Source organism: Penaeus monodon, chromosome 36 (assembly GCF_015228065.2).
Source record: "Penaeus monodon isolate SGIC_2016 chromosome 36, NSTDA_Pmon_1, whole genome shotgun sequence".
NCBI classification, from domain to species: domain Eukaryota; kingdom Metazoa; phylum Arthropoda; class Malacostraca; order Decapoda; family Penaeidae; genus Penaeus; species Penaeus monodon.
Window position 1 is genome coordinate 16,208,186 of NC_051421.1, and position 27,500 is coordinate 16,235,685.

The window sequence follows — 27,500 nt, forward strand, 5'->3', positions numbered from 1 at the left end:
ATTATAATAATCAGAAGCATGACAAGCACCAATAGTTTTAGAACTTTACAGTATTTACTGTATTTATATCTTTTGTGTAATATATTAACCATTAGTAGTCTTGCACATATTTCTTTGCAGTCCATTCAGATATGTATCCTAAATGCTTTATTATGAGGCCTAATGTGCTTCAGGAAAAAGTCTGGGGAGCTGCCTATGAAATCTCACCTGACAAAGAGAGTGATGTGATGGAACGCTTAAACATAAGAGAGCAACGCTTTACCAATAGAAAAAGCCTAACTTTGTACTCTCCCAGTGATCAGATGTTATCAGAAAGTGTGTTGGTGTTTCTGGGGAGTAAACAGAGTGAATTCCTATTGGAAGATGCCCCAATCCTTAGCATGGCAAAGCAGATAGCTGACAGTCACGGTCCTTCAGGTGCAAATTCAGAATACCTATTTCGTCTGGCAAATTTCATGCGGGAGGAGGTACCAGAAGCCAGAGATGATCACCTGTTCCAGTTGGAGGAGGCAGTAAAAAAGATTTTAGCTGAAAAGATAATGTAATCACAAACTGAGAATGATTGAAACATTTTAGATCTATACAAAACATACATCAGGCAGGATATCTTGGCATTTGGGATTGATGTATAAAGTGATATTTGTGCAGGTTCAGTACAAATGAAATGCTCCTTATATGAAAATGTATCTTCATACTTCTTCCTGGAATGTATTTTATCTCTATATATTTGCTTGGAAGGACAATGATTAGAGTGTACATATATATATATTGTAGTAATTATTTTGTTTAATTATTCCAGTAAAAACTCTTGGCACTAGCATTATTAACAGTGATAAAGTTCTTGATAATTGTTTCAGTCTGAGATTAAAATTTGTTATTGATATTCACATCAAGAATGTTTAATTGATATTGCTGTATAAATTTACTCTGTAAGTTTCAGGGATAAAATATTTTTGTAGTTTATATATTTTTTAGGATTGATCTGTTATAAGGATGTTACAGGACATGAATTATTGTATGTGCAACTTTTTAAAAATTGACAAAAAATAGGTACTACAGTGAATGAAATATGATTTTTTCTCTATATTAAAAGCCTTATTGTTGTCTTGTAGTTTTATCATAAAATATGAGGCTTGTATTTTACAACAGATTCTTTATATACTTCTCTATTCATATGAAGATTTGTTTTATATTTTGTGGTAGAATTATTTTTTTTGTTTATAGATAAATATGGTGAAACTTTGAATTCACTTTTGATATTTTCAAAATCAAAGAGCTAAATCTCCTGAGTTATGTAAAGATTAATTGGAAAAAGTCAGGACTTACAAGAAAAATCTAAGCCTCACAGTCCTAATTGAAATCCTTAACATTCCTTCAATGTGTAGGAAAAGGTTTGGGGTGTAGCTTATAAGATCAGCGAAGAAAAGCAGGAGGAAGTGATGGCCCATCTGGACCACAGGGAAAAGGATGGATACCAGCGCACACCAGTCACCTTCTTCCCTCAGGAGGCTGCGTTGAAACCCTGGGAACTTATTATATATTTAGGTAATTTTTCCCTCTTTCTTAAAGTCTGAACCATTTGTTTGCTAAATATTTCTTGCAAGAATTTGAGATGTAATGTAAAGAGGCTAGATTGAAGTCCTGTGAACTTATTATATACACTCAATAATTTATTCTGAAACTCTGAAGCTTTTAGATTTTGGATATTCTCTTGTAATGTGATTATTAGCTTTTAGAATTTGGAATTTATTGTTAATGGTAATTAAGGTCTAAAAGAAAATCAGTAGTGATTAAATTTGGTTACAAGAAGTTAATGCCATAAATCCAATTTTAAGTAAATCATCAAATTTTGAATGATCATCAATTTTAAGTGATTACCAAATTGCAGGTAGTAAAGTATTTCATGATATTACCCATATTGTGGTTACCTAACTTTCAATTGCATCAACATAAAAACAAATATATATTAAATACAGTAGTAATGTAGTAAGTGAAGCATAATTTTCAAATGTATTACAAAATGGTTATTTATTACACTTACAAATTTAATTCATTTGTTTAGTCCTAGGGAAGAAAATTCTAAAGAGATGAGTAATTTAAGCTTGAATTTCATTTTCTTTCAGGTTCAGAAACAAACCCCTTTTATACAGGCCCAACAAAAGAAGATGAGATTGCCCAGATTATAGCATCAGCTGCCGGACCGAGTGGTTCAAATAAGGAGTATCTTTTCCAGCTAGCTCAGACTATGAGGTCACTGAATATAAATGACAATCACTTATATAGCATAGAAAATAAAGTGAAAAGTATCACAGAAAATAGCAGTCAAAAGACTTAAAGGTTGTAGAATGTGGAACTTCATACTTGAAAGAGAGTAAAGTATAACAAAGGATTGGATGCTTTTATGGAATTGTTATTTCTGTAACTTGCATTTACAACTAATTTTCTTTATGGAAAAAGGATTGGATTCTGTTATGGAATTGTGTTTTTTTTGTAACTTGCATTTACAACTAATTTTCTTTATGGAGAAATCAGTAGATATTAGGAGACAAGGAGGGAAAAGGAATGCATTTTGACCTCTATGTTTAATTTTGTTTAAATGAGTTACAGTTAAGGATAAGGACATATAATCTGAAGTGATTATGTTCAGTAAATGCAAATGAATGTGATAACTTCATTGTGACGTGTGGGGTTTATTCATTGTTATTAATGTTTCGTGATTTATGTTATATTTCAAGAATGAGGGATTTTAATAGACAAAAATAAACTTGGGAAAGTAAAATCAGTTCCAAATATTTCATTTCTTGCTTAAAACTGTGATACATCACAAAAATGGAAATTGTGACATGAGTGTAAAATATTATTATTCATTATTATTATTCTCAGTTACCTTGTGATCATCATAAACCAAATACTATATTCTTTTTATATTTTGTAAATGATGCAAACTTCTAATTTATCCAGTTCCCAAGTTTTAAGACTATTTAAAAAATGTGCTTTGTAGAAGGACTGTGAGTTTGATGATCATATATACTGGAACAGATTTTGTCAATGAAGATAAAGTTTCTAGAAGGCATTATGGACTTGACTTTCATGAATATTTGTTTTAAGGTTAATAGTGAGAATTAAAATTTTTGTGGTCTTTTAAAGTCCACAAGAGTCAGTTGAGGCCACCTTTTACAATCTAGTTTTGCAGGTATTACTGCACATCAAATACCAGACCAGAAAGTACAGTATCTCTTGATGAGATCTCCCTATGAACTATTCCTTAGCAAGTGCTGGTGCTGAAATTCCTCCTAGGTGCACTTTTTTATTTATTTGTGCAAGTGCTCTAATATCAGGATGATGATGACATTATGTGCACGCTATTGAATGACTTTCCAGATTGTAGTAAATAAAGAAGTAATGTTCACTATAAAGATTTTTTTTTTCTGTTGCTGTTTTTAACCTATTGGATCTGGGTAATGTGACTGTGACATCATGAAAGAATTTGCTGAGGTTCAGGAAACAGGAAGATGTTGTCCTGGAAAATTTTCCTCTGGTTAAAAAGAGTGGAGCCACGGCTGGAAATTGTGCAGGGCCCAGGGAGGACCCTATTTCTATGCTGTGACTGGTGGAACAGGGTTTGTTGCAGAAAATATAGAAAGATGAATATAATAATAAAAAAAAAAATAGTGTCTCATTTTGTTATTACAAAGAGTTGTAGACTACCAAGGGAGATAATATGGAATGTGCCCAGTGAAAATAGTATGGAAAATGAGAGGGAAAAAATGAGACAGGTGTTTGAGAGACAGAGGAAGAGGTATTTTATTTATTTATTAAAAATTTTCTGCTGCACCAACATCTAAGGTCATTAGCAGCTTATTCAAAATATAGTGATAGTGTGATAGCTTCAGTGGGCAAAGTGCTATATAACATCAATGGTCATATGGTGCTATGGTAAATTAGAGTAGAGAAAAGAGTTAGGAATGAGTTAATGATTAGGGCAAAGTTATAGGTTGAACAATACTAGAGGGTGAAAAGGGTTGAGAGGGGGAGCTGATGGGGTATAGTACAAGGTAAAGGTTGTTAGAGGGAAGGGTTAAGGGAATAGGGAGCATTATGATAAAGTACTGTGGTGAAAATGGCAAAAATGAGTTTACTGATTAGGATAAGTGGACAGAACGGGGGATGAAGAAAAGGAAAAGGAAAGGAGAGGAAAAGACCATGCAAAATTGGTTGAGGTGAGGGCTGAGGACCAAGGCAGGGGTGATCCTTATACTGGGCCTCAGTCCCCATTTCCCAAGCCCCCCCACAACAACAACGAGCAAGGGATTGGGGGGGGGAAGGAATAAGAAATGGTGTGGTAGAAGATGGGGTAGAATGTTTAGATTGTCTGGTGTGATGGGTAGAGCAAGAAGGAGGAGTAGGCACCAAGGAATTAGTAGAAATTAAAATGTTTGGATTTAGAATGGCAATAGTATTTGACTGGTAGAGGGAGGGGGTAGAAGTGAGAACATAAGGAGTAGGAGGAATAGATACTGGAGGAGATTTAGAAACATTTTAGGAGGAAGATAGGTGGAGCAAAGGACAGCACATGATTGAAGGGCAATAGAAGTCTCATCAGCATGCTTCCTGTCTGGCCTCCCGTAAAGTGAGGCCAAGTTTGCATCTGAGAACTGCCACCTCGGACTCAAACTTGTAGGTAGGGTAGTCCCTATAAATTACATTGTGGGAACCACTACAATTGGCACACATGCATGCTTGTGCTAAGCATTTTGAACAATCATTAATTAACAAGCTGGACACATAAAGGATAGGTCTCTCCTCCAATTTAAACATCATGGGAGAGGCTATGGTAATCTTATTAATATTGGTGGACTTATAGGAGTGTACTGATACTGCATCATAGTCAACAAGAAAGGTTAGCAAGGCACTTCCACAACCTGACCAATCCCTTTCATAGACAAGGAAATCTGCTGGGGAGATGGAAACAGTTCTGGTACAAGTATTAAGGGCAGGAATAGGATTACCAGTGAGATCAGTCAGGGTAGACAATGTTTGAGCTTGGGACTTGGTTGCAACTGTGACAAGGTGAGACTGATTGAGTTGGTTGTGGAAGGAAACTTTGTGTACTTATTTTTGGAAATATTGTTGGAAGAGGAAGGTGTTGAGTAAGGGAGGCTGCAGGGGGATCACAAAAAATTGATTCCACTTAGCTGGACAAAAAATAGCCTTTAATCCTTTCAAACATAGCTCCCAAGGGAGGGGGAATCCTCAACAATGGGCTCCAGATCTTGTCACAAAAAAGGGAATGAAATGATTATTAGAGATCTTGGAAAATGGTAAAAAAAAAGAAAATTTTGCAAAGGAAAGGCAAGGAGTCTTAGTGTGGGCTGGGCCTACAAGCTGCACATCCAAGAGTTGCCACTGTGAGGCACCTGAATCCAGTAGGTTAAGTTTACATAAACTTTATGATTCAAGGCATTTTGGATATGAATAAAAGTATAGTTGATTGTTAAAAATCAAAATAAAAGTGCTAAAACTATCAAGGGTCATGTAGCACTAAAAGAAGGCATAGGATCAGAAGGGTAAAGAATGGGGGTTAATTGGATGGTACAAGTCAACTGTTGTACAGCAGTATGGTTGGTATTGGAAATGGTAAGTGAATGAAAGAAAAAGAAAAAGATGAAAAGTGAATGAAAGGAGTCTATTACCTTTTTCATTTAATAGAACATTTCAGCTGAATTGAATGTTTTTCGTCACCTTGGCAATGTATCTTAAGAACTTGTGTCATAAATTAGTATAACAGAGTATCAGTGATTTTTCTAAAAGAAACCAAGTTTTTACTTTTTTGTGTACTTATATTCCTTCCTTAAAAAACAAAGACAAAAGCCAAAAATTCCATAGGGTATTGGAAATAAAACAAACATCATCTGCCAAAGAAGAAAATTTATATTGTAACTAGCACACATCAAGGTTTGGCAATTTCACATTTCTTTATAGGATTGCACAGGACATGCAGAGAAACTTACAACAAAATCATTGAGGAGTATATTCTGAATAAAAGATCAAGAAATGAAAGAAAAAAAAAAGAAGAAAAAAATGTACACTTTGGATGGAAACAGAAAACAAAAATATGCAGAGTTTTGTAGCTGCTGACTAGAATATTTACTGTAGATAGGTGATGTATCTCTACATCATGTGAAGTTACATAGTACCTATATTCATGGAACAAAACATAAATACTGTATTATTCCCTGAAATGGGGGAAAAAATAGCATTAGAAGTCATTTGCAAGAGCAATACAATGATACACTAAAATGCCTCTTCAGTTGAGAATCTTGCTTTCTTTCAAATACATATCTAAAAGAGTATACAACCTGTCTTAATGGATGCTTCATTTGATTACACTTTGTTATTTATCTGGTTTTGGAAACCAGCAAAAACTTAAAACTATGGATTATATCACTATTTTGTTTACAAACATACCAAGGGTACAAGCTGCATATAAGATTATATATGTGTGTGTGTGTGTGTGTGTGTGTGTGTGTGTGTGTGTGTGTGTGTGTGTGTGTGTGTGTGTGTGTGTGTGTGTGCTGTGTGCGTGTGTGTATGTGTGTGTGTGGTGTGTGATGGTGTGTGTGTGTGTGTGTGTGTGTGTGTGTGTGTGTAGTGTGTGTGTGTTGTGAGTGTGTATGTGTGTTGTGTGTGTGTGGTGTGTGTGTGTGTTGTGTGGTGTTGTGTGTGTGTGTGTGTGTGTATGTGTGTGTTTGTGTGTGTATGTGTGTGTATGTGTGTATGTGTGTATGTGAGTATGTGTGTGTATGTGTGTGTGTGTGTATGTATGTAAGTGTATGTAAGTGTATGTAAGTGTATGTGAGTGAGTGAGTGAGTGAGTGAGTGAGTGAGTGAGTGTGTGTGTGTGTGTGTGTGTGTGTGTGTGTGTGTGTGTGTGTGTGTGTGTGTGTGTGTGTGTGTGTGTGTGTGTGTGTGTGTGTGTGTGTGTGTGTGTGTGTGTGTGTGTGTGTGCGTGTGCGTGTGCGTGTGTGCGTGTGTGTTTATTCATATATGTATACATTGGATGACAATCAATTTTTATTTATAATGAAGCAGTTACTGCTTTGGACATGTTCACTTGCTATGAAATCTTCCATACTTCATCAAAGTACATGAATCTGTAACACAGACCTGAGATATATATGAAAAAAAATACGTATGCTTTTGCATTTACTCCTGACTTGGACTTTAGCATTATTTGGGATATACAAGAGAGCATCAAGTGATTATATTGATAACAAAAACATATTTTTCTCTATATACATACTGGAGAGACAGACAGAAAAAAAAAAGAGTGAATCTATACTTAGATGCAATACACAACCATACTGGAGGAACTCAAAGCACACTAACTGAGTGAAAACTCACAGTAAAATTAAGGCTCCCTTGGATCCTTCTCGACAACTACACTGGCCTGTGATACCATGTGAGTATGAACTTGCAGCACCATATGACTACTTACTTCTTCTTTGTTTTGGTGATCCCTTCTGCAGCATAAGACATCATGTAAATGAAACTGTCTAGGACTTGGAACACATCTTAAAATGTTGAAAGTATGAGGTGTGTCACTAGAAATTTTTACTTTTTAAGGATAATTTTTTTTTTCTAATATATCTTTCACTTGGCTGCAGATGTATGAACCAGTCTCATACACTGAAGAAAAAGAAGAGGAAGAAGGAAAAGAAGAGGAAAAGAAAGAGGAGGAGAAAGAGCAAGGGGAAGAAAGAAGAAGAAGAAGAAGAAGAAGAGAAGGAAGAAGAAAATAATACTAACATGGAAGAGCAATCATCACTACAATTCTGGACATCACAATAATTCCACAATAATTGGTCTTGCCTACAAATCCCCTCCTACAGAGAATATAACATTTTCATCAATGAATTATCTTTGCTAAACATAATTCATTCAGATATGGTCAATAATATCTTCCTTCAAGACAAAAAAGACACCAAAGACAGCATTTACTATCGACATTTAAGAGAAGAGATTCTTGGTCCATTGATATTCCTAAAAGGCGTCGGAGTCAGAAAAAGTGTCTACACAGATGCACTTATGCATACAAAAAACTAAATATACACATATATGTGTTTGTGAATGTAAATGTAGGTGCATATGTATATTGTGTGATACAGGGGGAGTTCTCAGATGCTATATGAGACCATGTATATGTGTATATTTATATTTATATGTATGCATATGTAGGTGTGTATGTATATAGATCAGCTTGTATATATGAGTGATATATTTATATATTTGTACAAGCTGGTAAGTAAACACAAACACACTGATATACCTATGAGTTAACATTTCCATATTCTATACACAAATATTTATTTGTTACCCTTCAGGAAATCATTTTATAATCAAGATGAACAAACATCAGCAACATATATAATACATTGCCTTGACCTGTCTTTAACTTCAAAACTAGACACACAAATACACAACCATCTACCTATCAGATTCAAAAGATCACACAGACTATCCTGAAAGCTGTCTTGGACAAACTGCATGTAATTCAATCTCTATCGAGCAAGTCACTCAATTTCTTAACAACAATATTCTTGGTTCACACAGTTTATTTACTCAGAGCACCTTCAACTGCATCAAACTCATACACTTCTACACTTCTTGAAATCATTCAAGATACTCAAGATGTTTATATAGTACTTTATTTTCTTTTGCTGCAGAGCCGCTATTTCAAAAAATAAATATGAGCAATAACTCCTCACTATTTGTCCACCATAATGGTTACATGCATCACAGTCACTTTACCCATTCCTACAAATATCATCAGGACCATCATGATCAACATTACACATATTATACAAGTCTTGTTGACAAATACATTGATATTCTTATTTGACTACATTAAATTGTCTGTATTCTGAGCCCTCTCATTTTATGCTATGTCAAAATAACTGGTGGTTTTACCAAATTATAATCTTATACATATTTAAATGCCACATTCTCAATATTTTCATATATCTTTTATTTTTACAGAAAAAAAACGCTTTCTTGTTTGTTATGGCAAGTTATATAAAAAAAAAAAAATATTCAAATTGAGCAAAGTGTCATGGTTTATTACAACAACTTTTTGCAAAATCACCATACCAGAAATATTGGCATATTATCATTAACATAAAAAGACCTCTCTTACTTCCCCTTTTAAATATTCAATTTTCATCATCAGGACACTTTTGAGATTCAAGCATCTTTTACTAATATATAAATTTTTGGTTCTATGCCCCAGTAACATCACTATGTTCCCTCTACTGAACACCCCTAACCTACCTTTATTTTAATCCTCCAAGAATCTCAAATATAACCAAAAGGAAATAGGGGAAAGATTTTTGTTTCTTTTCTTTTTCTAAAGTAGGTCTCTAGTATACTAAAATCAGTTTACAGAGGCTTAGTTACAGTAGCTGTTATATGGCACATTTTCTATGTAAAATAAGTTTCTGTAGTTATAAGGTTTTCCCAGTCCAATGCAAAGCATGATTTGGTATCATTAGCACTGTGTAATAATGACTTAACACGTCCAAGAACTCTCACCTTTACGACTTCTTCCCCTGCCAAAGTTATCTAAATCATAACCAAAGGCATGAACATAACCATTGTTTTTATGAACCCCTATCTCCCCAACCTAATACAGTGCTGGTATCTAGCAAGGAAAAGAGAGAGAAAAAAAAAAGAAAAAGAAAAAAAGGAAAAGAAACAAAAAGAAAGAGAGAAAAAAGAAGAAGAAAAAAAGAGAAAAAGAGGAAAAAATTACTACTAACTAAAAAAATTGCAAATATGTTATCTGCAGGGACTGCAGTACGTATCAAATATATTACACAACCATAATTCTTTTTTGGTTCTCCATTCTTTTATCATATCTAAGTGTAAAAGATGATTTCTGGGATCTGTCCATCTTCAACGGATGTACCATTGTTATTTCCAGCTGCATATGTGAACTGGAAGGTTGCTCTGTCACCTGATGGACATTCCACTGCCACCTTACGCATTCCTTTGGTTCCGTAGTGAGAATCTGGACCCTGAATATGCCAAAAATGTATATAAGCAACAAATATAAATACTAGATTCAGTACCAACTCACCATGAGAAATTTATTTGCACTTAATAATATACATTATTTCCATTATTTACTTAGATCTTTTTATTTATAGGATCCATATGCAAATTTGTATCCCATTATCATATTAACCTAATCCTACTTGGAAAATGTAGTGTTCACTGTAGTACTGTTTCAAGAAATGTCTCTACACATAGAAGGCTTCACAAGTGTTTAGCCACCAAGTTGTCACTTAGTTGACCTCATGACCTCACCTTGAATTTTTGGGATTTTTACCCCCCTAATGCTATCAATATTAATGCTGCTATCAAAATATTTTCGAAAATCAATGAAAAGGTAAATTGGAGAATAAGTACTTGTGGAGCCATCTATGTGTGGGCATGGCATCTACTCTTAAATGCCATCCCTGGTGGCATTGGGTTTAAAAGGAGCTTAGAATAATTTCAAATACTGCATGATAGATACAATACTAGCTATCTAGCTCATACATTTTGATCATGTCAAGATTTTTTTCCTTACCTGTATTTTACCCTATCTACTAAATCTACATGCCACCACTGTAATTGCCTTATTTGCATGCAACAGTGTCTGTCTAGAGATTTTGAAGAATTCATATACCCTGAGGAAATATCAATTAACATCCTCATGATGGGATTTCCCCATACCATACTAAGCCTCATGCTGGGCTTTGTGCAGTCAGTCATATAAGTGAAAATCCAGAAGTGTGGGAAATAAATGTTTACACTACTCTCTGCATCTCCTCAATGACTGCAGTTGGAGCCAAATAAGTGAACAACTCAGAGCAGGCTTGACTGTGCATGGGATGGGTGCTAGTCAACTGGCATTTGGTTCAGTTTGCCGTGACATGATAAGTAGTCATTTGGCATGAATGGGTTGAATAAGTTGCCTATATTCTTCTGAAATGTATTGTCCAGTAAGAAGTGGTGTATACCGCATTTTTCATTCAACCAAGTTTCATCTTTCAATGCATGCAAATAGGCAAGGTATAAAAGACAGAGAAAGTAGTCCATTACATACATTTGCAAAGATAAGAAAAATCAATTAGTACTGGTTAAAAACATTAACCCAAAAAATTGAATCTTGGTGCAAGTGTATTTTGATACCAGACTCACCTTCAGTGTAGCATAAGCAGTGTAGTTAGTGTTGGGCAGCACCTCAACGGGCTCCTTAAACATGACACGAAATGTATTCACAGAACCATCAGATGTAAAGTTTGTGTCGTTGCTTGCACACACCTAAAAATCAACACAAAGTATAAGCCATGCACATTACTGGATTCTTTCTCTCAGGATAAATGTATAAGATCCCAACAAGTGTGCTGAAATGACCAATATCATTGTTTAGTATGCACCTGACATTTTTCTTCTTTCAGTCATTTCTCAACTTAACCACTTGCCACTGGGAAAATGCATAAAAAAAGGGGAAAATCCTGTGCTCATTTTTTTTTTTTTTTTTGTGAAATGTCTCTGCACATAGTTGGCTCTGCTAGCCACAAAGGAGTCAATTAGTAGACCTTTTGACCTTACCTAATTTCTCCTTTCCTTGAACTGGCAGGAAAAACATTTTTTTTTACTAATGCTATGAATACTGATGGTGTTACTTTTATTATGAACATTATAATTACTATAATGTTATAAACATTAGTAACACAAAACAAAATAACGCAAAATATTTTCGTAAATCAAGGAAAAGGGTCAATGGCTGAAACAGGCAGTACTCATAACTGGCTCATTGGTGACTTAGTACAGGTGTAGCCATCTATGTGTAAAAACAATTAATAAAGCAAACTCACAGTGGGCACAGCATGTACATACATGCCATGCCTGTTGGCAATGGGTTAAATAAACTGATATGAGAAGACAAAAAGACAGAAGGAAAAAGAAACTCTTTTCATGTATTCCTATTGAGTAAAATTGGACTGTCTGTTTGTGTGAAGATGCTGTGGTATCAATACCTACTTTGTGTTTGCTCTATAGCAGCTAAAGCACTAACCATGGCTACATGTGTGCCTGCAAAGTCAGAGCAGAATCTGACTGTCTCCCCTAGGTAGCAAAAGGTCAGCCGAGGGGCTGACTCGGGATGCTTTCTCATCTATTCAGAGTAGCAGGATACCCTTGACTCATGGGTAATAAGCCCCCTACATAGGGCCCTGGCCAGACATTTGCCCAAGGATATGAACCCTATTGTAGTCCAGGTCATGACAGACCCTTGCTCAGGGTGATTTGCTCCCTAGCGCCACCCCTATGCCCCAGTAGCCTGTCCACTCCCCAATCAGGGTAATGATGAGGTGAATTATCAAATAAGCAAATAGTGTAAGCAGTGAATGTAGTGTTGACAGTGTAGCAATGTCTTTGGTAACAACTGCTAAGAATATGATACTGTACTGATTTTTGACTGAAAAGACGTGGCCTAGGATGATACTTTTTGAATAACTTAGAAAACATTATGACCCTGAGGATATAGCCAAAGCACAGAATATTGCTATTAAACTGTCTGATGCTAGACATTCCATGAACTGAAAATAATGATTAACATCACATATTAAACAATCTATTAAAAAAGCAAAATATAATTTTTACAACAACAGCAACAACAGAGGTGCTCTCAACAGACTGGAATCCACTTGTTTAACCCCATCCCGATGGGTCACTGTGCAGGTGTCATAACATATCGCTTGGTCTGCGGGTTACGGCTATACACACAGTGACGCGCCAGAGCGGGAATTTCCGCTACATGTACAGACTCCTGTGCCCAGCATCAAGATGTTGCCAGAAATCACCAGAAATTATGACACTCAGAGATTTCTGATACCCATTGGCATTGAGTTAAAGGCAGGAAATCTTGATGCCTATCACAAAATTTATCAATAAATTGAAAAAAAGGTGGAACACAGACACACATGGAGCCATCCAACACTATGTCCATTTAATCCCTTAGATCCGGGTGAAGAGACCATCATGTTGTGAAAAATTTTGGCTGTGGGCCAGGTGCTGTGAATATACCATCATGAAAAATTTGGCTGAGGGCTGGCATGAGAATTATGGCTGAAGGGTGAGGTAAACTAGAATGACTCGCAACTAGTGCACAAAGCTCTTGGAGGGTGATTAGACTCGGTGGGCATTTACAGAATACCTAGAGAGATGATATGGAATCTGTGCTAGGAAACAATCTATTATCTCATTCATATACTATATTAAATGACAATTATACGCGCTGGAAAATGATAAAAAATGCTTATGCAGAAATATAGATAATAACACTGCAAAGGGGAGGCAAGGAGTTTTGACACCCCAAACTAGTGTTGTGTGGGCCTGGCCTACAAGCCACACACCTAGGAATTTCCACTCAAGTAAGCCTAATGCCTGGATTTTGGTCCATGTGCAAGCAGCAAGGTATCTGGATCCAATGACATGACCATTATGCCATGAAAAAAGTTGGCTAAGGGCCAGGATAATCAGAATGTGCTGTCACAAAAAAATTAGCTGAATAATGGAAATGACTCACAATGAGTGCACAAAAATCTTAGAGAAAGATTAGACTCAGTGGGCATACAGGAAATGGTTCTTGCATTATTTTCCCCTGTAATGTACCATCTGTGAGCAATGGCTGGCTTTGATGAGGACACTATTTCTATATTCAAATATAGATCATGGAAAATGGCAAAAAAAGAAAAAAATACACGAGCAGAAAAAGAGATAATAACATTACAAAGATGAGGCAAAGATCCTTGACACTGCAAACAAGTTTGTGTTGGCTGGGTCTACAAATCTGTCAAGCAACCCTCAACTTCTTTGGGAATGTTGTGGTGTTTGAAAATCTGATAGGTCTGGTAGTCTCAGGTCAGCATTGCATGGTTCTCCCCCTCTCTACCATATCCCCCCTCATAATGCAACCTCCTCACAGACATTCTTCTACCAACCTTCTCCCATCAGCTTCCTCCTTAGACAACCATACCAATACTGATGATCCCTACTAACTGACCTAACCGCCCCCATACACACACAAACTTGCAAACCAGACACAGCAAGATGAGTGAGCAGAATAACAGAAAGGAAAGTGATAAGTGAGAAGACGCTATTCCCTCTGAACATATGACATCAAATGACCGATAGGGTGAAGCAAAGTATCACTAGCTACCTGGTGTTCTCCAGCCTGACAACAACAGCAGTGATTATTGTGATAAATAATGACTATGGTTACAACATACTAAGCTAAGACACTTATAACTTAAATAACAAGGAAGAATATGCTCTCAAAGAAAATGGAAACAGGAAGAAAAACAAACAAACAAAGCTCTAATGCAAAAGCCCTACAGGGGGGACCTAAACCTCTATATAATGAAATGTCACCCAATCATCTGCTCCTTAAAGTCAGAATCCTTCCTTATCATTGTAAGGGTCTTTCTAAACAGGAACTAGTACTAAACCTCACAGTCTTAGCAGGGTGTCTGACTAAAATAACCCAAGTGCCAGCTAGTGCAAAAACCCACAGAAAATTTCCCAGAATTTATTTTGCAAATGCTTGCTACCTTACAAATACAGCAGGCAAACTTGACTTCATAATGAAACAAAATACTCTTGTTATTGCAGAAATCAAAAACAGTTTCAAAATCACACTCTCTAACCCTTGGGGACTATAGATGGATAATAGCAAAGGCAGTATCCCTCTAAATCCATAGAAATGGACATTGGATATTTTTCTTACAGTATACCAAAAAACAGCTCAGTCTTCTGTATGAAATTAATAAAGAAGTGTTTTCATTAAAAAGAAAAGAAAAAAATAAAAGTAACAAAGAAAATGAGAATAATTAAATATGAAAATATCTAATTTTCTTTTGTTTTTCCCTCTGGCTACACCTATGTTTGGACCTATGAAGTTAGCCGCTTCCATATATTTGAATATGCACTACTTTGGTTAACTATAAAATGAATGAATGAATGAATGAACAAAAAAAAGTGAAATGGGCAAACACAAATTAATGCCTTTCTGAATAAAATGATACCAGCCCTCTCCTCATTGGTCAAAAATTGACCTGAGGAGGGGTTAGCAGAATCCTACTTTTCACTTTTCACTCTTTTTTTTCTGTATCAGAGAACCAAATGGTTCAATGTTAAAAAAAAATAATTCAGAGCTCCAACACATACATATATAAGGGGAACAAGAAGACGACAAAGAGAAAAGAGAGATGATCCCCATAAGCATGATCTTATCCTAAATTATTTGTCATAACATCAGAAGAAGTACATGCAACTGATTTACTCTTTATGAACCTTGCAAGCATTCAAATAGTTTTTATGTAAGTGATCTCACAAGAAAGAATGTGGAAATCAACATTACCATGTTGACATCACGAGTACATACACTGTCCACTGTGATTTTATTCCATTAATTTTAATTACACAAAGATTGGCCCCAGAAGTGTACGTCACAAGTGAGTCAATTACTAATATCACCTGTTTACTTCATTCCTGGAATTTTAAAAAAATGTTTATCTTTATTACAATTAATGTAAATAATACAAAAATAATAACAATGTTAATAAAAATACTATTGTTATTAAAACAACAGTATTAGAATTATCTTTTTCCCTGAAAATTCAAGGAATAGGTTTAGCAGATAAGGTCAAGTAGACTCCTTAACCCCTTTGATTTAGATGACATGACCATCACGTCATAAAAAAATTTTGCTTGAGGGGCGAGTGACATGAACATGCCGTCATGGAAAAATTTGGCTGTGGGCCAGGATGCGTAAACTTGCCATTGTGAGCATTTCAACTGAAGGGTGGGGTGACGGGAAAAACCAGGAGTACACAAACCTCTTTTAGGGTGATTAGATTCATTTGACATTTATAAAGGGGCTTTTGCATTATTTCCATTGATAAACAAATGTGGAATGTAGTGTCCATGAGCCATGACTGGAAGAGCCCCAGCTCCAGGGAGGATGCTCTTTCTATGCTAAGCCTCCTATTCCTGATCACCATGACCAACAGCACAGGTTGCATCACAGAAATATGAATATTACGAAAAGACACAAATAACAAAATGTTTTTTCTTATCATCATTCTACCTAGAAGGACGATATGGAGTCTGTGCAAAAAAAACAGTCTATCACCATCTGGATAAGGCAAATCAAATGTGGACAGTGGAAAAGGGCAAAAAAGCTAAAAATGTTTATGCACAAAAAGAAAAAAGAAAATTGCAAAGGGGAGGAATACTGTCTTGTCATCCCACGAGTGTTCATGTGCGCACAGCCTACAAGCCGCACACCATAATATTTGTATTTTGGGCCATGTCATTGCTGTGACACAACCAGATCCAGCAGGTTAACCCTTTGTGCTGGAATGGCATGAAATACATACCATAACCCTATGATTTTAATTTAATGATCTGTTTACACATATAGTCCCAGGAGTAGTGAGTCATCAAGGAGTCAAGTACTACTACTTATCTCACAAATTTATCCTTAACATTATAATAATCATAATACCAATAATAATAATAATAATAACAGTATTGATTTTAATAGCACAAAACAACAACAACACCAACAACATACTTCCCCAAAATTCAAGAAATGGGGAAAATATATGGTTATGTTGGGTTACTAATTGACTCCTTGGTGATTCAGCATTTCTGGAACCACTATGTGCAACAAAATTCACAATGAACAGTACATATAGCTGCATACAAAGGGTCAATGAATATCCACTTGTGAAACTTTGTTACAAAAATGAATTAAACAAAACCACAGTAAACAGAGACGGAACTGGCACCCATGAGTTATAGTAAAGCCCAATAACAATTGAATAAAGTTAGTGTCAAGCATTAGAAAATCTTGTGTTTAACTCAATGCCGCCGGGAAAATAGTGTTCATTTTTTATTTTTTTGTGAAAAGTTTCTGCACATAGATGGGTCTGCTAGTGCCTTACTGATTTTGCCTTGCCTTGAATTGGTAGGGATTTTTTTTTTTCTTTTTTTTTTACTAATGCTATGAATATCGATGGTGTTCTTTTTTATTATATACATTATAATTACTATAATGCTATAGACATTAGTAACAGCAATATATGATAACATAAAACAATTCTGAAAATCAAGAAAAAGGGTAAACAGGCGAGACAGGCAGTACTTGTAATTGGCTCATCGGTGACTTAGTACAAGTGTAGCCATCTATGTGTAAAAACAATCAATAAAGTAAATAAACTAACAGTGGGCATGGCATGTACGTACATGCTATGCCCATCGGATTTGGGTTAATAGCACTTCCCATTATTATTAAATGAAAAAAGAAGAAAAAAAGGGTGAGAGGAAAAAGAAAGAAAGAAAGAAAGAAAAAAAAAAAAGATTAACCAACCAATAAAAATAATGTACTTTGTTGCAAGTAGTACAAGCCTTTTCCTACCTTTCCTGTTGCTGTATGGATGATCTGGATGGTCACCTCATACTCTGAAGGCCCATGGATGGACCCATACATCCCAAAACCCACAACAAATATACGACGGTCAACTATGAACCTGTAAATTATGGTTCAAGTTAGAGCCCTGACACTATTTCAGAAAGAAAGAAAGGAAAGAAGAAGAAAAAAAATGTATACATACATCTATTTCATACACACACACACACACAACATATATATATATAATATATATATATAATATATATATATAATATATATATATATATATATAATATAATATATATATATATATATATATATATATATATATATATATATATATATATATATATATATATATATATTATAATCAGCTTCTATTTGATGACATAGTTATTATACATAGAATAATAAATTCCTAAAAATGCTAAATTATAGTAATATTCTCTTTAGCACTACTTGTAGACTACTGTTAGCTAGATAACCTTCCTGATTATTCAGATAACATAAGAACTAAATAAACATAAATTAGCATTATTGTTGGAGATTTCCTGACATAAATTATGTAGAATCAAATGAAATTATATAGTGATGACCTTCCTTTTAATTCTTAACAAATTAACTAACAAACGAATGTAACCTACCTAATTCTATCACTTGTTCCAGAATAGCCCCATCTGGACTCAATCTGCTGGAAGCGACACACTGTCTGCTCCTTGCCAGTCATGCAGCATCTCGGAACATCTAGGAAGTTGACCGGGGGTTTTGGATTGACCTATATTGAGAGAAGGTTTGTTACGTAGATTTGCCTTATTGGGTAGATTTTCACTTAGTGATGCCTAGAGATAGGTTCGATTGGTTTGATGAAAATATTCTACATTAGGTAGCAATTTCTAAGCAAATTGATGCTTTGTTTGAGCTAAATAAGGCAAAAATAATACTATAAAAAAGGCCTGTACTGTGGAAACATGAAAGAAACCTTAACCCATAATTGACGGGTAGCATTCATAGAGGCCGGGGCCTCGCTGCCGGGGGCTTATATCGTCGCCCAAGCATGCGCGACCACTCATGCCAAATACCAGCATCCCATGCCGTTTCTCGTCGCCCGAGCATGCGCGACCACTCATGCCAAATACAGTTTTACAGTCTCTACTTGCCAAACTTCCTGATAAATCGAGACTGAAGGGTATTTTTGTTGTTATATAGACTCCATAGTTGATCATTATTCGGTCTATAGTCCGAATAAAATAAGCAGTGTGTGGCATCATGGAGTTGAAATTGTCGGTTTGTTGCATTTTTTTTGTTTGTTGCATGGTAAAAATGAGAAAGTGTTAGAACCGACTTAATCACACTTTCACTGGCAAAAAAATAATCTTTTGCCGTGATTGTAACAAAAAAAAAACTCATGGCATGTCCATGCATACTCTATGGCATGTGTGTACGTGCCCCCGGCAGATGGTCCCGACATGTCATGGCATGTACGTACATGCCACCCGTCGGCAATGGGTTAAGAGAGTATAAATAGTTACATTATTAAGTCAAAACCCTTTTAAAGAGGTCATATAGATTATTTATCTATTGAACTCAAAATAATTTTCAAAGATGACTCAATGGTACAAGGCAATAAGAATAAGGAATAAGGTGCAGGAAAAGGAAAATTTAAGATATCGTAAACTTGCCGTGAAGTGGAGAAAGAGCTGGACAACCTCACGGTCCGTAAGAATGCCTGACTGTGCTGGTCCCTGAGCAAACTCTTCCACAGTCATGAGAGGAAAACGAATGAGAGACAGAGCTCTGCCTAACTCTTGTCTCTGATTAGCACTAGTTACAGATAGGCCCTCACGCTCACACTCTGCCTCTGACCACCTATTAGGAGGAATTATTCCTTTAGGTATATAGCTTCAGTTCCTTGTTTCCTGTTATTTCCAATTACATAAAAAAAAAAAAAGTTTAATAGCATGAAAATTCAATATCTATAACTAAAGTACCTCACAATTTTCAACACAAATACCTTACCTGACTGTTGCTTGAAATAGCTTGGCCTCTCGAATCCTCAAGGTATCTCTCTCTAGCACCAGACACAGGGTATTATGGTCAATATCTGTGAACCCTTCAGCCGCTAGTGAATCTTCAGTGTTTTTGTCAATTGTCTCCAAGCACAGGGCAGCCAGTTGGGGCTCATCAAAGAGGCGAGCCTGCAAAAATTTATCCGGTTCTAGATATCAATTCATTATTTGTCAATTTTAAAATATTTTTTATTCAGTAATTTTCTAAAGCAGATCAACTTTAAAATGCATTGTATTTTCCATTTTTCAGTTGTACAAAGAACAAATAAAACAAATGAAACAGTCAATTCAAACATAAATGTATGCATGTATACAATTTAGTCCTTGAGGTACTATACCTGGGTCAAAAGCATAAATGCATTATCTGAGGAGAGGTTTCGCTTGAGAAAATCTACACAGGCTTGTTCTAGAGCTGGAACTGCATACTTCTTTGCCGTGTACAAAACAGTCATCACCGTTTCTGGTCCAATCTGCACTTCATCACTAGATGGAGTGGGAAGTTACTTTTATCAAATTTAGTGACTGGATATGTGTTCAGAAGGGTATGAACAACTCCTTTATCTTTAATAAATGCATAAAAGGAATTGGTTTATGTTATATAATGAAAATTAACACACCCTTCATAAAAGCAAACTATAATAATTCATTCTTATTAAGTACAACAAAGTGCATAAATCTAAGGGATCAAAATTATACAGCACACACACTGTATTACATATACATTCACACAAATATTCAACTCACTTTTTCACACCTATCTCCTTCAAACAACCATTAACCCGATAACTGTTACACACAGTATTTGCTGTAGTTTGGGGCGACAGCGACATACAGCATTTGCTGTAGGGGTTTTAGATCCATATGTCAAATTTCCCATGCAAGCATATCTTGTCTAAAATAGCACAAAAATCTATTTTCTTGAATTAATTAATTTTTTTTTTTGTCACTTTTTGCACACCAGTTTTGCCAGATTTCTTGAGTGTGCAGTTCTCGGGTTAACATTGAATGTGAATTTAAATTCTAAATATATCTTCATTTTCCCCCCCTTTGCCCCTCTCTGCTCACCTGTACAAGAATCTCAAGAGTGCCAAGAAGGCCTGTGGCTCTACGTCTGGCAGTTCAATCTCATCCTGATGGGTACTTAACTGCCCATTGAACATGGCATCAAAAACAGCACTGCCAACTGCCAGCACAAATTTATGGGCTGGAATACGTTGCCTTGAGTCTCCCTTGCCGACCAGGAAATGAACATCACTCAATATTTCATTGTTGAACAGAAATGCAAATCTGAAACCATTCAATTAACGTGTATAAAACACAAGTCAGCATTATATCTGGGCATAAATAAGGCACAAATACACTTCTCCTGTCTAAAAAATGAATAGAAATTGAACTACTTACCCATGGCTCTATGGTACAGTGGGTTAGAATAAAAAGAAGTAAAGATGGGAAAGCAAAGAAGAAAAGAAGAAGAACTTTGTACAAAATATGACATCTTCTTTCATGCTACAACATATATTTACAATATCTAAGCTAATTATATCTACAGAGAGAGAGAGAGAGAGAGAGAGAGAGAGAGAGAGAGAGAGAGAGAGAGAGAGAAGAGAGAGAGAGAGAGAAGAGAGAGAGAGAGAGAGAGAGAGAAGAGAGAGAGAAGAGGAGAAGAAGAAGAGAGAGTAGGGGGAGGAGATAGAGAGAGAGAGAAAGAGAGAAAGAGAGAAAGAGAGAAAAGAGAGAGAAAGAGAAAGAGAAGAGAGAAAGAAGAGAAAGAGAGAACGAGAAAGAGAGAGAAAGAGAAAGAGAGAAAAAGAGAAAGAGAGAGAGAGAGTGGAAGAGTGAGAAAGTGAGAGAGTGAGAGTGAGTGAGTGAATGTGTGTGTGTGTGACTACTCTTCAATATATTCTTGACAAATAAAGAATTTGATACTATTGAATATAAAATCAATCACTGATGATAAGCAACAGATATAGCTAGTATCGACCTTTTGCCTATTACCCGAAGTAAAAAAGACAAAGACAAGTTATAAAAAGGACAAGCTATAACAGGACTTATTACTCAGTTATGTTACATAGCTTTTGTATGGATAAATAACTAATTACTATCTTCTACTGATACAGTGACTCATATTTCTCCTATCAAGAAAACCTGAATTTGATTAATGATAAAAACTTTGTTGAAACTGTAAGTAATAATGTTTATCATTACTTTCATAAAGAAATGTCTAAATATTGATTGTAAAATAAATGAATTGCTTTTCAAAAACAATTATAAAAAACCCTGTTCTCCTTTACTATATACTTACTCTCTACAAAGATCAGAAATAAAGGTTATATACACATAATTATATGATCTATCCTACCTGTTAATGTATACCACAGTCATTATCATCTACTAAAATGCATATTCTGTTCTTAACAAAAGACAACAGTTTTAAGAAAATTTAAAATAGCATGAAAAAGGTATTGGCATATAATGCATTTACATTTCTTTGTTTCTTGGCTGTCTATTTCATTTGTTCTGCTGTTCAACTATCTATCTAAATAAAGTGAATCACCCTGCTAACATCATAAAAATCCTGGTACCAAAAAACCCATTGTAATCATGTGTACCCTGAATCCTGTGCACCATTACTATTATTACTACTACTACTATAGTACTTCTACTATTGTTAAAGCAACTGTTTGTTGTATATCATATATCTCCCTGTAATACGAATTCCCTAAAACAAAACAATAAAATAATGAAATCTAAAACGATAGATATATAAATATTTTTTTTACATTTCAATTATAATGTTAAATGCACTTTATATGAATAAACAAACAATAGACAAACAAACAGGCAGACAGACATATGCACACAAAGACACACATCTAAAACTATGAAAATGGTAATGTCATGGAAAAAACATTTCTGGTAAGTAAAATGTAGAAATTCTTTACTTTATTTGATGTGGTATATGAGCTGTTTTCCATTAAGAAAACTCTATTTTTTTTTCTTCTTCTTCTTCAGAAAACAGATTTATAATAACAACCTTCCATGTAATCATTTTATTACATGGAGAGAGAGAAAAAAAATGTAGACAGTATGATTACATGGCACCAGTAGGTTAAGATCTGAATATTTCAAGTGCTGGCCCACATGTGCATGCTACATTGTATTTCCTAGGCCATTATGAAAAAGGTGACATTTATGATTTATTTCTGTGATTTTTCAGTTACCGTGTAACCTAGAACTTCGAACCAGCCCTATGTCCTTAGTATCTGTTAACTTCAAGAAGGGGATTTTAATGCCAATGTTAAAGGTAATTATTATTTCTAATGATTATTTTCTGCATCATTATTATTATTATTATTATCATTACTTTTGTTACTATTATCATAGTGGTAGATCTACCACTGTGTATATGTAGACATATATGCAGTGGTGGTGCTACATATAAATATATATAAATAATGTACTTATTGTTTGTTTATTTATAGCAGGGTAGTTCTCAATTCAATGGCTTATCATTATATTTTAAAGCATTAAAAAAAGCACTTTAATGCCAGCATATGCATACTGCAGGAGTATTAAACTTTCATTTACATATGGTGTTTATCACATGCACAATATACGGTTAATAGTTATGTTGCTGGGCAATAACACTTTCGAGGTGTTTGATGTCTCCACTCAATGCCTACCCTATCTAGCAGTCACCAACTCATCTCCCACTACTCCTACTTTAACACAGTGAAGCATTATGGTGTCCCTCCTATTGTTAGGATTTTCCACACATGTCCATGCAGAGACTCTTGTGAATGAGTGACATGCAGATAATACAGGATATATGATGTACTTTATCATTATCAGAACAGAGGATACCCTCTGTCCCTCTTCAGTATGGAGTAAAGATCTAAGCAGCAGATGTGGATTAGAGGGGGAACATATAGTTCTAGATCTGGGTACTACAGTCATCCTCAATTCTTAATGGGATAAATCACATGATCTTTCCAACAGATTCAGTTTGTTATAACCTATTCTGATAAAAGTCATAGGTTTCAAAATGAGACTAATGAGTGGAAAATACTAACCAGTGACCAGATATATGACAATTTTCTCCATGAACTGACAGAAATTGTGTTGAAAAAGCTGGTTGCCAGGATCAAGTAAGACAAAGTGGACATGCCCTTTATGCAAGTGTGTCTGTGTGTTTGACAAAATATCTACTTACATACCTATATCATTATTGTCATATTACAGATAAGCAATTTTGCTAAAGCTATAAACAAGCATATAAATGAAGGTACATGCATTTCTCTGCTAATCTTATTCAGATGAGTGAGTGGGTGAGTCTATTTCTCTCTCTCTCTCTCTCTCTCTCTCTCTCTCTCTCTCTCTCTCTCTCTCTCTCTCTCTCTCTCTCTCTCTCTCTCTCTCTCTCTCTCTGCATGTGTGTATGTGTTTGTGTGTGTGTGTGTGTATATGTGCATGTGTTTGCATGTGTGTGTGTATACATGTGTGTGTGTGTGTGTGTGTGTGTGTGTGTGTGTGTGTGTGTGTGTGTGTGTGTGTGTGTGTGTGTGTGTGTGTGTGTGTGTGTGTGTGTGGTGTGTGGTGTGTGTGTTGTGTGTGTGTGTGTGTGTGTTGTGTGTGTGATATGTGGTGTGTTGTGTGTGTTGGTGTGTCTGTGTGTGTGTGTGGGGGGGGTATGTGTGCATGTGTGTGTGTGTGAATAGGTGTGTGCATGCGAGTGTGTATGTATGTGTGTGTGAATACGGTGTGAATATGTGTGTGCACATGCATGCTTGTGCATGCTTCTGTATACAGGTATATATTTACATATCTACAGACACACACAAATATACATGCTATCTCTCTCTTTCTCTGCCTTTTTCTCCCTCTAAAACCCGTCATGATCTTGGAGTTAGGAGAAACGACAAGCCCAAGAGTGAAAACTGGTAATTAATGAGAGGGCAAAAGTAAGTGGGAATTTTAGAGGGAGTTTGCTTCAAAGAGCAGATTAGGCCCGTCTCCTGAGCAGTTACTTAGTAGTACCTTTCCTTAACAGTAGTCATGGTGGCTTGCCAGTTATACATGGGTCCTCCATTATTGGTGCCAGGAGTAGCTGTGCTAGTGGTAGTAGTAGAGGATGTATTGGTACTGGTGGTAGCAGGGGGGTTATTGCAACCACCCGAGGGCGCATTGGACACTTGGGCTGGATCGCTGCTGGTAGTTGTGGTGCCTGTGGTATTGGCTGAAGCAGGTGGTGGTGGTGTGGTGCATGAGGATGGTACCTGTGATGGCAGAGGTGCTGAAGCTGGCTGAGGCAGCGGCGGAGGGGGAGGAGGAGGAGGAGAGGGAGGACTGGCGGCACCAGGAGGGGCAACAGGAGGGCCGGCAGGGGGTAAGCCTGAGGGGGAGGCAGGGGGCTGTGAGGGGAGGTAGGGTGGGAGGATTGCAGGGTTATTGGGGGGGCCAATAACTGGGTGTGGGACTACAGGGGATTGGGGGATGCCAGCCCTCCTCAGTGATCCGGCTGTGCTGTTCACGCTAACATGGCTCGGGTGCGAAGGTGGCGATGCTGGGGATGGTGGTGGAGCAGAAGCACTACTCTCTGTACTACTTCCTGCAAAAGAAGGTACTTAGTAAATATGGAGGTACTGAAAGGTATGGCATTTCCAATGAGTATGTATGTTGTATATAAAAAAGAAAGTGATTTTAGGACTGAAATATTTTTTATACTAGAATTTTAAGTAAAGTTACCATGCAACATAAATTTAGAACTTATCATTATTAATTATTTTGGGTTAATTAAGGAATTTATCTCACATTCCATGTTAACAGATGCCAAATGTTAACAAATGTTAAAAAAGAAAAAGGAAATTATAAACAAATTTATATCCAAAAATCTAAAACTACAGCTAACTAAGAGATTACTTGAGTGTTCTGTCAAAATATGAAGCAGGTTCCTAGAGCAAACCAAAAAAGTAAATTTTTCTATATACACCATGCACTTCTCTTGCCATATAAATGTCAAAAGCACTCACTGCATTAATTATAGTGGATAAGAAAATAACAAGAGCCAAATTTTCACATGTAATAAATGTAAATGTAGTTTGATTCTTATCACAGAAGTAATCTTCACTAAATGAAAACAAAATATGATCTATTTAACATGCAATCATTAAACTATGCATTGAGATATACAGTAATGGGTCATTAGGAAATCTACTCTGGCTTAAATATGGTGCAAAAATATATGTACTGTCTAACACCATATACATGCACTGCCATCTAAATATACCTATATGTAAAACATATACAAATATTCATATATTGTACAGAAGTGAAAACTGAAAATTTTGTTAGGTATACTTATCACAGTAATGGCTGCATGTCATCTAGAAGTGACAAAATTAACATAATAGTGTGATCTTATCCTTTTTAGAGGCCAAAATACTTTTGCACAGTAAAGTGGGAACTACTACTATCAAACAATTAAGCAGTGCCTGATTCTGCAGATTATTGAAGTAGATTATAAAGAGTACTTATATGAATATCAAAAAGCTGTATACTGTAATTTGCAAATCTTGTAACTCTAATCCTTCTTATCACTGGAGTAGAATGTGTACTGGGTTTCTTTTTCCCTTTAGAACCAGAAGAACTTCATGGAAATAGTTAATTAATTTCCACAAATTAATAAAGTTCTGTACAAAAAAAAGTGTATATTACCAATACATTATATGCATCGAACTGTCACAGATCTCAGGACAAAAGGGATGTATTACATTACATCGGTAGATGAAACAAGGTTAGTCAAAGCAAATGAAGCACTTGTGTAAGATTTTAACTTGTGGACTTTCTGCTGAAAATTTCAGGCTGCTGAGGATAGGGTTACAGCCAACAGCTCAGACTATGTTAAGTTAATTTTATTCAACATATGATGTCTTAAATATTTATTTTCAAGTTTATAATGAAAGAGAAAAGTGTGATTTATAATGCAACTTCGGTATGGGATTGAAATGAAAAACTCTGCACTCAATAGGACTATGCTGCAAAGCATTTTTCCACATCTTATACAGAACATATATCCATCCACTGAATTTTATCAACAATCATCAACATTCAGAGGGAACAAAATAAGTTTGAAACACCTTCCAAAAATCTAATGTAAACAACATGAGCTATTCAACCCTATTCATAATAAAGGCATTCAAAACAACTAACTACAAGGGTAACAATAAGTTGCATAAAACCAAACTCAAGAATACATGGACTCTGGCAATTACCTCTAATCCTATGCTAAAATATGTATTCAATACCACTACCTTCTAAAATAAAGGAAATACTAGTATACACCAACCTGAAGGAAGGGGAGAGGGAGATGAGTGAGCAATATTTGCTTGGTGGTTCGATGGCCTCCCGGGAGATGTGGTTACAGAATGGGGAACGAAGCTGTGTGCCGTTCCTCCACCATTATTTCCTCCACCAGGGGCTGGGGTGTAGACTAGACATTCTTCTGAGGAACTGAGGTCTGGGTCACGGACATTGCGCAGGCGTGAGAAGGCGCTGTTGGAAGGCGTGGAGTTCCCAGACCATGCCATGCCTCCAAAAAGTCATATACACCCTAGAATATGTTAACGGTTCATGAGTGGATAGGAATTTTAGTCTGGCAGTTCTATAACTATATATTTATTATTAGTTTTCTATTCATGTATCAATCTTTAAGGTTCATGACTCCATCTACCACATACTATGAATATATAGATAAATCCTGTATATGCGATGTTAATTCTTTAATGCTGTGTTCAACTGGATTTCTCTTTCTCCCATTATAATTACAGTACCAGACAATTATAGATGTAGATATACTATTTACTCTCTTTTCAATATGCTTATTTCTAGATATTATATAGGCATAC

The 27,500-nt window shown here is 35.8% G+C and overlaps 2 protein-coding genes across 3 annotated transcripts in view; one reads left to right on the forward strand and one right to left on the reverse strand.

Moving 5' to 3' along the window:
• LOC119595799 (putative glutathione-specific gamma-glutamylcyclotransferase 2) overlaps window positions 1-3,418 on the forward strand; it is a 9,584-nt gene extending 6,166 nt beyond the window's left edge. The window contains exons 4-5 of one of the 2 annotated variants that reach the window (XM_037944967.1): window positions 174-1,545; window positions 2,124-3,418. In XM_037944967.1, coding sequence (XP_037800895.1) covers window positions 174-545 — 372 coding nt within the window. In that variant the 3' untranslated portion in view covers window positions 546-1,545; window positions 2,124-3,418. The remainder of the gene's footprint in view (window positions 1-173; window positions 1,546-2,123) is intronic. The other variant, XM_037944968.1, reaches the window with a different exon arrangement.
• Window positions 3,419-6,971: 3,553 nt separating this feature from the next.
• The window catches only part of LOC119595800 (BTB/POZ domain-containing protein 1-like), a 24,927-nt gene continuing 4,398 nt past the window's right edge, over window positions 6,972-27,500 (reverse strand). Inside the window, exons 2-11 of the mRNA XM_037944969.1 lie at window positions 26,942-27,205; window positions 24,634-25,204; window positions 20,662-20,883; window positions 19,935-20,079; window positions 19,547-19,725; window positions 19,210-19,396; window positions 18,175-18,305; window positions 17,537-17,648; window positions 11,248-11,370; window positions 6,972-10,076 (exon numbers count right to left, since the gene is read on the reverse strand). Of these exons, the coding sequence (XP_037800897.1) occupies window positions 9,918-10,076; window positions 11,248-11,370; window positions 17,537-17,648; window positions 18,175-18,305; window positions 19,210-19,396; window positions 19,547-19,725; window positions 19,935-20,079; window positions 20,662-20,883; window positions 24,634-25,204; window positions 26,942-27,182 (2,070 nt within the window). The 5' untranslated portion in view covers window positions 27,183-27,205 and the 3' untranslated portion in view covers window positions 6,972-9,917. The remainder of the gene's footprint in view (window positions 10,077-11,247; window positions 11,371-17,536; window positions 17,649-18,174; window positions 18,306-19,209; window positions 19,397-19,546; window positions 19,726-19,934; window positions 20,080-20,661; window positions 20,884-24,633; window positions 25,205-26,941; window positions 27,206-27,500) is intronic.